Source organism: Lygodium microphyllum, chromosome 10 (genome assembly GCF_053477565.2).
Source record: "Lygodium microphyllum isolate KBCC chromosome 10, Lygodium_microphyllum_v1.1.10, whole genome shotgun sequence".
Classification (NCBI taxonomy): domain Eukaryota; kingdom Viridiplantae; phylum Streptophyta; class Polypodiopsida; order Schizaeales; family Lygodiaceae; genus Lygodium; species Lygodium microphyllum.
The window spans coordinates 99,954,644-99,965,852 of NC_141144.1; the positions used below are offsets into that span (position 1 = coordinate 99,954,644).

The 11,209-nt window shown below is 40.5% G+C and overlaps 1 protein-coding gene across 1 annotated transcript; it reads right to left on the bottom strand.

Annotated features, from left to right (window-relative positions):
• Positions 1-8,966: 8,966 nt before the first annotated feature.
• On the bottom strand, positions 8,967-10,514 carry LOC148030346 (protein EXORDIUM-like 2). The gene has a single exon (XM_087686656.1). It carries the CDS (start codon positions 10,262-10,264, stop codon positions 9,191-9,193), a length of 1,074 nt encoding a protein of 357 aa, XP_087542782.1. The 5' UTR covers positions 10,265-10,514; the 3' UTR covers positions 8,967-9,190.
• Between the last annotated feature and the right edge of the window lie 695 nt (positions 10,515-11,209).

The window sequence follows — 11,209 nt, forward strand, 5'->3', positions numbered from 1 at the left end:
TGATGATATACTCTTGCTCTAATTATTTTATTTTTTAAGTCTTTTTTAGGATTTAGTTTCTTTAGCATATTTTTAGATGTGATCGGGATAAGAATCAAGTCCTATGATGACATCTACAATATGTACTAGAAGGCAAGGTTCTCACCTTCTTCTTTTGTATGAATATAGGTAACAGTTGGAACCTTCATCCACTCATGCCTAGAAAGACTACTCAATAAGGATTACTATCAATAATATGTAATATTTTTTGTATTCTTTTCAATGACAATTTGTTCAAATACTATCATTGTCACTTTATTCTTTATTCTTTTTGTGACAAATAGAATAAAAGAATGTAGGCCACACATTGTGACTATTGGAGTTCCCATACACCGGTCTCTCTCTTTTTGCTTGAACCTCCATAGCTCTTACTCTCTTCTTGTTTTCACCATCTACTCACCTTTGAATTGATATTAGAGCGGGCATTGGAAGAGCTTCACCAACATTGCATTTAGCTTGGGGGAGAGCTTGACTTGCAACTTTCATGGGAGTCCCATTTCAATCCCTTTGAGATATGCATTGGCTTCCTTACCTTCAATACTTGTTATAGGCTAGTTGAGGAGCTTCCTAGGGCATAACTGAGCCTTATTGAGTGATCATTGAGCTAAGATGTAGCCACTCTATCCATTTTGAGTGGATATAATGCATGTTGTAGAAGTAACGGACAGTTATGGCAATGTGATAGCACTATTGTATTTTGGCCATAGCTTTTACATATGATGTTGGATTGAGGTGTTCTATAACTAGAAACAAAGAGCACGATGAAAACTATAGATCTCAATACTCACATAGTTGATCCTATGCATGTTTTTAGTTCTCTATTTTTACATAGAATAGAAATAGTTCTAGTTTGGATAGCAAGCTTATAAGTTATAGAGCTTTATGTATTACATGCTTACATACTATTTAGGTCTTCCATATGTTTATGTTGATACTTGGCATTGATATTTATATTTGAATATACTAATTATGGTGACCTTTAAAGCTTGGATTTGAGTTATGTTAGATGTATTTGGGTGTTAACCATTTGCTTCAATGATTCTTCATTTGCGGATTGAAGACATAATGGATATATATGCTCCTGGATGTATCATTGATGCGCTTGGGCTTTGAGGATGTTATATGCTTGATACATTGAGCCTACTTGTGCTCTTGAACATTTTGGATTTGCTTCCAATGGGAGACACTTATATTTGCTTGGCAGAGCTCGATTCTTTAGAGTCAGCGAGAGTCTCTTACTCATGTATATGCTCAATTAATATATGTATACACTATTCTTGAAGATATTTACTCTTATGGGCTCTGTAATTAAAGCAACCTATACTCTTGTACTTTGCAGTCATTATGGCAAGTATTTATCATGCATGTTCTTAGCAGTGGGAACTTACTCGATTGATCATTTGCCTATTGATTACAGTGATTTACTACAGTTTTATGGATAGCGATATGAAATACTATTTATGAGTAGTTTCTTTGAGTGCAAGCACCTTGTTTGGTTTGAGCACTCTAGTATGTATTGTTTGTAGACAACTATATCCTCTTTTGTTCCTCACCTCTTGCTCACCCTTTTGGCTCACTTTTGGACTATTTTGTTATAATTACAATAGCCCATACTCTTATACTTTGTAGTCATTATGGTAGGTATTTCTCATGCATCAGGTGATGGTGCTATTTTCAACATTGAAAAGCTTGATGCTAGCAACTTCCAGTACTAAAAGATACAAATATGGTAAGTATTAATGCAAAAAAGCATGTTCAATCATTGAAGACAAAGGACATAAAGCCAAAAGGGTGGAATAGAGAAGATTGGGATGTGTTTGGTAATGAGTTATGCAAGTCCATTATCATACAAGCTTTGTCTAAGCAGGTGTATTTAGATGTTATCTTTATTAACGGTGGTGCTTATGATTTATGAAAGAGGATCCTTGATCTTTATGAAAAGTAGAGCGATGCATCTTACTTGTATTAGTTGAACAAGCTTGTGGATCTTTGCATGAAGAAGGGTATATGCATATTTACTCATTTGAATGAGTTCCACTCGATTTTCAACTAGCTTTCGTAGGATATCAAATTTAAGGATAACATAAAGTCTTTATTCTTGCTAGTCACACTACTTGAGTCATGGGATAATTTTTGTATTGCTATGAGTGCTAATCCCCTTGAGGATAGTTTTAAACACGGTGATATAAAAAGTGCTCTATTGATAGAAGAAGCAAACATCAAGAATATTGATGCAACCCACACTTCTCATGCATTGATTGTTAGAGGCAAAAATGGTGAAAATAGTAATAATAACCACGGTAAAGATTCATAGCCTAATAGGGGCAAGTCTCTTGTGGGCAATCTTCTAGTAATTCCCACAATTGTAAGTCCTCTTTGCATGTCATAATTGTGGGCAACAACAGGGTCACATTAGGCTGCAATGCCATAAAATGCACAATGATAGGCACAACAAGAAAGGAAAGGGAATTGTATAGGAAAATGTGAAGTGAAATGTATAGGAAAATGTAAAGTCCATTCAGATTGTACCTTAGCCCAGTGTGAAGATAGAGGAGAAAAAATGCATTGGAATGATAGTTTTGATGACTACATTCTTGCAGCATCATCTCTTGATGCTACTCAATTGATCAATGTACTGTCTACTTACTCTCAGTGTTGGCTTCTTGATTCAAGAGCTTTCTTTCATGCTATCCTGCATCGCCATGGTTTCACCGCCATTGTATTATTATGGATTCAATTAGATTGGGAGATGGCATTGTATTACACATCATTGGCATGGATGATATTAGAGTGCAATTTGGTACTGGTGCTTCTTTTGTGCTTTATGATGTACGTCGTGTCCTAGCCCTCACAAAAGTCTTATTTCAATAGTTAGATGATGACAAGAATGATGTATCCTTTGGCGATTCTTTATGGAAGATCACTCATGGTGGTCTTGTTTTTGCTAGAGGTGCCAAGGTTGATAGCCTCTACCCTTTGCTTGTTTTTGGGTCTATTGATCATGTGTTGGTTGTGACCAATCTTTCCCATGTATATTTATGGCATCAATGCCTTGGACATATGTCTTTGAAATGTATGAGAGTATTGTCCCATTTGTAGTATCTCTCACTGTTGGATTATTCTCATTTTAATTCATGTGGTCATTGACTTTATGGCATGCAGACTCGTAATTCATTTAAAAAGTCTAACTTTATGAGTATGGGTGAGCCTTTGGCTCTTATGCATTTAGATGTTTGTGATCCCATACCCTATCATTCCAATTGGATGCTTTACTTATGTTTCAACACTTTTTCGCCATGGTTGAGAACCCATTTGGGTTTAGGCTAAAATGCCTATGATTTGATAATGGGGGTGAATATATCTCGAACGTTTTTGAGCAACTATGTGATGAGAAGGGTATTAAGCATCAATTAACAATACCATACACCCCATCTAAGAATGGTATTGCAAAGTGCATGAATAGGACTATTTAGAATTTTGGGTTGAAAATTTTACTACTATTGTGCATCTCATTAATAGATCCCCATGCATTTCTCTTAGTAGTAGAGTTGTAGAGGAGGTATAGTTTAGGAAACCTCCCTCATATGCATACCTGCAAGTCTTTAGATGCGAGACATTCTGCTATATTTCCAAAGACATGTGCAATGAGTTGGATTCAAATTGTGTCAAATGTATCTTTCTTGGATATGGGAATGTAGGTGAGATGGGCTATTGTCTTTGGAATCTGTAAGCTCAAAAGGTTATCCATAGCCATGATGTTATTTTCCATGAGGATCTACAAATGAGACCAGAGTTGATGATTGAGGTTCACAGGGTGATTTTTCAGGAGGAACTACTATCACAATAGCTAGCCCTAATGAGACAGCCTACTACAATTGTTAATGATGTAGTGGCCTAGGATTCACATGTTGTGTAGGATCATGACAAAGAGGATAGGCCATATAGGCCCCACAACCAATTTTGAGATGCTTTACTAGAGCTTCACATCCTCTTGATCGCTACAAGCCCTCTATGGATTATGACATGGTGACAAACTCTATTGGGCTACTTACCTATGAGAAGGCTAAGCACATAGGTGATTCTCATTCTTGGGAGAGGGCTATGTAGTCTAAGGTTAATTTACTACAAAAGAACCACACATGTGACTTAGTTTCCTTGCCTGATGGAAAGGGTGCATTGCCATGCAAGTGGGTGCTTTGCCCTTGGATTGCAATATAGCCATCAACATCTTGTGAGAGCCAAATAAGAACATCATCATTAGGATAAACATCATTAGGATTAGGATGAACAAATAGACATTAAGAAGAGAACTTCTACATCATACACCTCCATCCATAAACTTCCTCCTAAGTACAAAGCTATCTTTGCCATGCTTTTTAGTGAGGTTAGCAAAGAAGCACTTCTTTAGCTTCTTAATTGGGTCAATAATCTTAACACTCATCTCCTTCGAGCAAGCTTCCAATTAATTTATAAAGTTCTTGTCATAAAGTCATTGTCGTTCAAAAGGGTGCAATCGAACACAAAGCATAGTGGTCCTCCATTACTAGATTGAGCAAGGGTGGTCATTTGAAAGGTGTTCTAAATGGGCCACATCTTGACTCTATATGATTAGTGAGAAGGAAAGAAACCTGATGCAAGCTACCATCCAACTTGATTGACATAGGTTCTATAAAGCCTAGTTGCTCTTTATGAATTGTTCTTATGCTATTATGCTAGGTGAAGGTGTGTCCCTCATCAATCAAGATATGTAGGATGCATGGCAAGTCATTACACCTACATATATTGTTTTGACTATCCTTTTGTGCAACTAATATGGTATTGTAGTTGTGCAACCTATCATCTTTGCATGTAGTTATATCCAAATCACCCATTAGTCTAGTGCAATCCTAAGTAATTTCTTTGACGAACTTACCCCATAATCCATGAACCATATGCTGTAACGATGGCCAAACCAAATCTACTAATCATGATAAAGACTACAACAACCCTGCCTACTTTGTCCTTCCACCTTAGCAAGGGTGCAAACTCTCTTTGATTAAGAGACACATACCTCCTCTACCCCTACGACATGAAGGTGCCAAGAAGGCACCATAGTTAGGAAATACTTCATTCTCCATGTCATATAGACTTGAATTCCTAAAATCTTAAGGCAATTATATTCCTTATTTTTAGAATCTTATTTCATGTAGCTTTTCAGCCTTGGAATTTTAGTCCACATACATTACATGAGATAATAGAGCACTTATGAGTGTTCCTATTCATCAATGTTATCTAGATCGGGCCCTAACCAATCATCACTTTCATTTGCAAGAGGTGCAAAATATATTTATCGATGGATAGCTTGTCCTTACCATTTGCTAGATTGTTCCTTCCCTCTTCCCTCATGTTTTAGTTATTTTTGTTGTTACATGTAGGCATGACTTGGCCTTTTGGGACTTCATTTTTTTTTCTTTTTTTGGGGGGGCAGGGGGGTTTGAATTGACCTTGGTCCCTTGTGTGCAAGCCTCTTCTTTGTTCCTACCCTTCGGGGATTTGTCTACCTCCTTCTCTATAGCTTTTTTTCAACTTCAGCCTTACGCTACATTGGTTTTTACCATGTTTAGTCATGTGAGGAAGTTGAGCTACATTTCCTTTTCTCTTCTTTGATTCTTTCTACAACCATCATCTACAACATCAACCTCAACCTTGTTTTAAGGTCTTTGTTTTCCATGTGGGCTCTATATGTGTAAACCCCCAGGCAGTGCCTAGGTGTCGGTTTGCATAGCATTAACTATAATTGATTCTTTATCAATGTAGTCTCCAAATGTTATGTCACACGCTCATCATATATCCCTACTCTATTTTTCTAGTCTCAATGGACCCTTAATATCCAATGTGTATGGTTTTTAGCAAGTGATAGCCCTTTTGAGACATTATTGAGCATCAATTTCATTTGCTTTTGTCCTAAATATGAGGTGCATCTCATCTAACCATTTTTAAAACCTAAGATATAATGTGCACTTATTGACACCAATGTTTCCATATTTCAATAGTGATGTGTATGAACACACTTAAGACCACTAGGGCACTTTTTTCCCTCTTTATGAGGTTTTTGTCATCAACCTTGTATATATGCTTGTTAATTGTCAATAATACTTAGTCTTGTAAATCTTCTTCTTCCAAAACTATTAATACACTTTGAGTTGTGCTCTCTCAAGCTTCCTCTCCTTCTAGCTGTGTGCTTACATTCTTGCAATCCTAAATCCAACAATTGGCATCAGAGCAGGAGTCTACCTCTTAGGCACAATATAAACACTCTCCACATGATTTCCTTGGGATGAGGTTTGACAAGTATTCTCATGTCGACATATATTGTGGGCTAGCTCTTTGGGGCTTGGAATTAACCGATTTTTAATGCACTATTTCATTCTTTTGTGTAGAATTTTTGACATCAATAGATTTTCTACATAAGAGCCCTTATAATCTCCTTCCTAATGTGCTACATAGCACATGTTGGTTTTATACATTTCATACACATGAAAGTTTTACATCAAGTATAGTCAATGGCCATGGTTGGCAAAAATGATATATTTTGTATATTGGCTATTTAAGATAAGTTGGATGGAACCAACTATCCACTATGTGCTTATATAATCTGTCATGTATTGGTTGCAAAGGGGATTTGAAATATTGTACATGGTATTGAAAGATGTCATGCTGCTATTTTGGAAGTCGAAAGTGCAAAAGAAGAAACAAAAATAGATGTTGTTGAGGATGTTGCAGGTTTTGCTCTAGTTAATACTAGAGTACCACTACCACCTGCTCTTGAAAAGATTTGTTGGGATGGTAGAAATACAGAAGCTCGTGCTTTGGCTACATTGTTTGTAAAATGTACCGTGATCTCACATATTTTCTCATGCAAAACATCTAAGGATGCTTGGGATACAATTGCACATTTACATCAAGGAAAAAATAACACTTGTGTTACATACTCACATAAGTAGGTAGAGAGTGAACATATGGATAAAGGTGACTCCATGGATAGTTTTTTGACAAATGTCAAATATCTTAATGAGTAGTTGATTGTTCCAAATGAGATTTTGTTAAATAGTTCACTTCTATAAATTGTTTTGAATGGTCTTCATGATTCTTATTAGAGATTTGTATCTACTCTTTGTTTGATGAAAGAAGGCAATCCAAATGGTTTGCCATTTGATGAGTTGCTCTCTCTTTTGCTACAAGAAGAAAAAGTTAGGCAAAATAGGTCCATTATGCATGTTGCAGATCAAGCTTTTGTGGCTAGTCAGAAAGGTAAAGAAAATGCTTCATTTTCTACTAGTAAGTAGAAATTTGTAAATGCTATCTAGATAAAGAAGGATGATAAGGGTGAGAAGAAAAAAGAGAGTCAGATGCTATAAGGCAAAAGATCATATAAGGGTGAGAAGAGAAAGAGAGAAGTTGAGTGTAATGGATGTTGGGGCAAGGGGGGGATCTTGACATAGATATTTGGGAAAGGAAGAAGCAAGAGAAGCAATCGTGTTTGGCAACAACTTCATGGGACAGTTGGACGCTACAATAAAGCAACTTAACATTCCTTGATCTTGTAGGTAAACTTTTTGAAATATAATAAAGCAAATCAATGTTGAATTGATATTTGTAGTTCATATGGATGTAACAAGGAAATCCACTCAAGCTCTAGTTTTATTAGTTGATGTGTATCCAAGCTTTAAAGGGATAGGGTTGCTCCTCTTATGACTTCTCAAAACAAGTACTTTAGTATAATAAATTGTATTTTTCTCTAGATTCCATATAATTGCAGCTCTCATCATGTTCAAACATCTCAATAGGCTAGGTTTAGGCCGTAGGGGTCACCAAATAAGGGCCATCCTCAAAATGTGAGGTCTCCAAATAGTTGCAGCTCTCATCATGTTCAAACGACTCAATAGGTTGAGTTTAGGCTGTAGGATTCACCAAATAAGGGCCAACCTGAAAGTGTGTTGTCTTTCAACATTGCATTGCAATCCATTGTGATAGAGCATTTGCTCTTTTGGAAGAAGATGAATTAGTTTCATAGAGAGGATTGCAATGCCTCAGAGTCCATTGACAATAGGGGAAAATATCTTGAGGCTAGCGATTTCCCATTCATTGTAAAAGGAGTTCATTGTTGCTATATTATCTAAGTTCTTTCCTCCATTACTAAGGAGGAGGGCAATCCTGCATCCTTAAGAAGAGTAGTGGAAACTAACTTTATAACCATCTTGTTTAGATTTCTAATATTCATTCATCCACTCATGTGTGTGTTACTTATCGTTAACTAGCTTTGGATTTTTGGCTCCAACAATTAAGGTGTCACTTGTAGCAAATGGAAAGGACCAAAGAGCCTAAATTAAGGACTTCTAGGTAGTCTAGTTGCAAAAACCTTGCACATGAACAAATTGGTGTTACAAGGGCTATTAAGACTTTCAAATATTAAACTTACTATTCCACATGAACAAACTGGTGTTACAAGGGCTATTAAGACTTTCAAGTATTCAACTTACTGATCCAACTACGCTTCAATACCCAAAGTTGCACCTAAACTTTTGAAATTTAGGGATAAAGGAAACAAGAGGAAACTTATTTATGCTGCCCTTACATTAGTTTCCAATTTATCTTACCATTAGGCCTTTTGAGTTTAGGAGTACGAGCTTCTCTATGCTACGCTAGCTCGTACTCTATGCTACGCTAAGAAAACGAACCTAAGAGTGCTAGAGGGTACACACAAAGCCAACTTTTCCACGTTAAAAAGCTCTACAGTAGTGCAGTTTCAGGGCAGCTTTAAAAGAGTTAAAAAAGAACGGCTACTTTCCCATTCCAAGCAAGATAAAGCGAAAAATCACCAGAACGTCGGTACCCCTTCAAGCGGCAGTCACTGCAGAACCAACACACTCTTCAGCAGTGTGAACTCATTATTCGTAGGCAACCTTTCGAATATATTAGTTAGGGCTAGTGGGAGTATGAATGGTTGGCCAGCTCGGCGTCAGCAGGCAAAGGCTGCAAAGCCGGAAAGCCGGGTACAACATGCGAGCCTGAAACGGGTGTTATGGGAATCTCAGGTGCTGTACAATACAAAAACTATTATTGGCTTTTCCACTGTGGTGCAGAGAGCAGCGCCGGTGGGTTATGTAAACATTTAGAGGGGAACACAGTTGAGGGAGGCGGGGTTCCACATGGCGGGGATGAGGAAGCGGCGGCCGTGGAGGCCATGGGCGTTGAAGCTGGAGCCGGTGGCGGAGTGGGTGAGGAGCTCCCCCGGGTAGCCAGGGTACGCCCCCCGCCCGAAGATGCCAGTGCACGCGGACACGGCCTCCAGCGGGTCCGCCGCGTCCCCCTGGTAGTACCCCGTCCCGAAGGGATTGGTGGCCGCCCCCGCCAGTACCGTCGCCACGTTGATCACCATCCCGTCCACGCCCACGTCCCCGTTGGGCGGCCTCAGAGGCGGCGTCTGCGGCCCGAAGTGCGCCACCGCGAACGGCCACGCGCACTGCCCCGCGCACTGGACCTCCGAGTTCCCCACCCACGCATACGGCAGCATCCGCCCGCCCGTCGCCTTCCCCGGAAACGTGTACGCGTGGAACCCGCAGGAGTTCAGACAGAACCCGTCCACGTACACATCGGCCGCCGTTAGCACCATGTACACCGCCTTCGCGCTCGCCGGGAACCCTCCCCTCCGCCCGCCCACGGCCACGAAGCGGAGCATCAGCTCCTCCACCCCCCGCGCCGTCAGCGTCTTCCCCATCGTGCTCTTCTCGTCCGCCGCCGTCCCCGCCAGCCGCACCTCCGTTATCACCCCCTCCCCCTTCGCGTCCTTGTACCCCGCCGTCGTCATCCACCACTCTCTCACCGCGTGCCCGCTGCTGCTGCTGCCGTTAACCGCCCTCACGGAGGTGGCGGTGGCAGCGGCGGCTTCCGACGAAGCTGAGAAGGAATGGATGAAGTCCTCCACGATCGCCTTCTGCGCCGCCGTGAAGTTGCCGTACCAGATGATGTACACGTCCAGGGTCTTCTCGCCCGACAGCACGGGGCCGTTGCGGTAGGGCAGAAGCAGCGGCGGGGGGGTGACTAGCGCGAGGCTCTGGGAGAAGAGGTTGAGGGCGTGGGGCTTGGAGGCGAGGCAGACGGGGGTGAGCTGCAGGAGCATCAGGGAAGCTATCAGCAGGCATCGTCTTGCTGTCGAAGAAGAAGAAGAAGCCGAGGAAGCGGCCATGGCGTCCGTCGATGAAGAAAGAAGGCCTGCACTACCCCTCGTCGGAAGTAGATGTTCAAACACTCTACAGGATTACAGCCATCAGGTGTGCTAACGATACATCCGTGATCGGTAGCCGCAGGCTGCATTTAAAGGGGGGGTTGTGCACTGTAATGGACGTATGGGTATGGGAAACTGTGTCATCAGATTGTGAGTGTGAGTTTGTTGCGCGCCGAGTGAGTGTGTCTCGCACATGCTTTGTCTTCTCGCGCTGCTCTCGGCCAACTCCTGCCCGCGGGACTCCGAAGGCTTTCTGAAGAGCTGTTTCAAGTTGGTTCGTTTTTCCGCTGGTCGGCGACTCTGGTCTTCTACCCTTTCGGCGCGGGAAAATAATAAAAGAAGAAGGAAACGGACCATTTTATAACAAGATGATCATCGAGATCACCTGGTCGGGGACCCCGGTGCACTGCACCCCACATCATTCTTCCAAACAATGCCACATTCAACATTCAACGACTCATGCCCAAGACCTACTCTCTCGCACACCTGGCTTTCATAAGGGCTGAGTCACGGCTATCCAAAAAAAAAAAAACAGAGGAGGTTCAATGCAAAAAAAAAATGAAGTGCCACTAAAATACTTTCAAAATCTAAAGAAGGGTTCAAAACCTTGCGCTTCATAATAGTTTTAGTTGTAACAGAAGTTTAAGGCAAAGGAATTGCTACTAAAAAAACTTTCAAAATTTGAAGCAAGTATTAAAGCATGAGCTTTTCAAAACTTTTAGTTTCAACTATAACCATCCACCAAAGTCAAATTTCGCATGAAGCTAAATGTGAAAACCCCTCACAGTCCCAATGCTCCAAAAAGACAACTTCTTAAGCTTTGTGTCAAAATAGTATTTCTTTTTTTCATTGCAATACATTTCAAAATATAAATGGGAATTATTTTAAACGTGTACAAGTTTGAGG

Excerpts from the sequence above, each read along its gene's own strand:
- LOC148030346 (XM_087686656.1), bottom strand. The coding sequence starts at position 10,264 with ATGGCCGCTTCCTCGGCTTCTTCTTCTTCTTCGACAGCAAGACGATGC.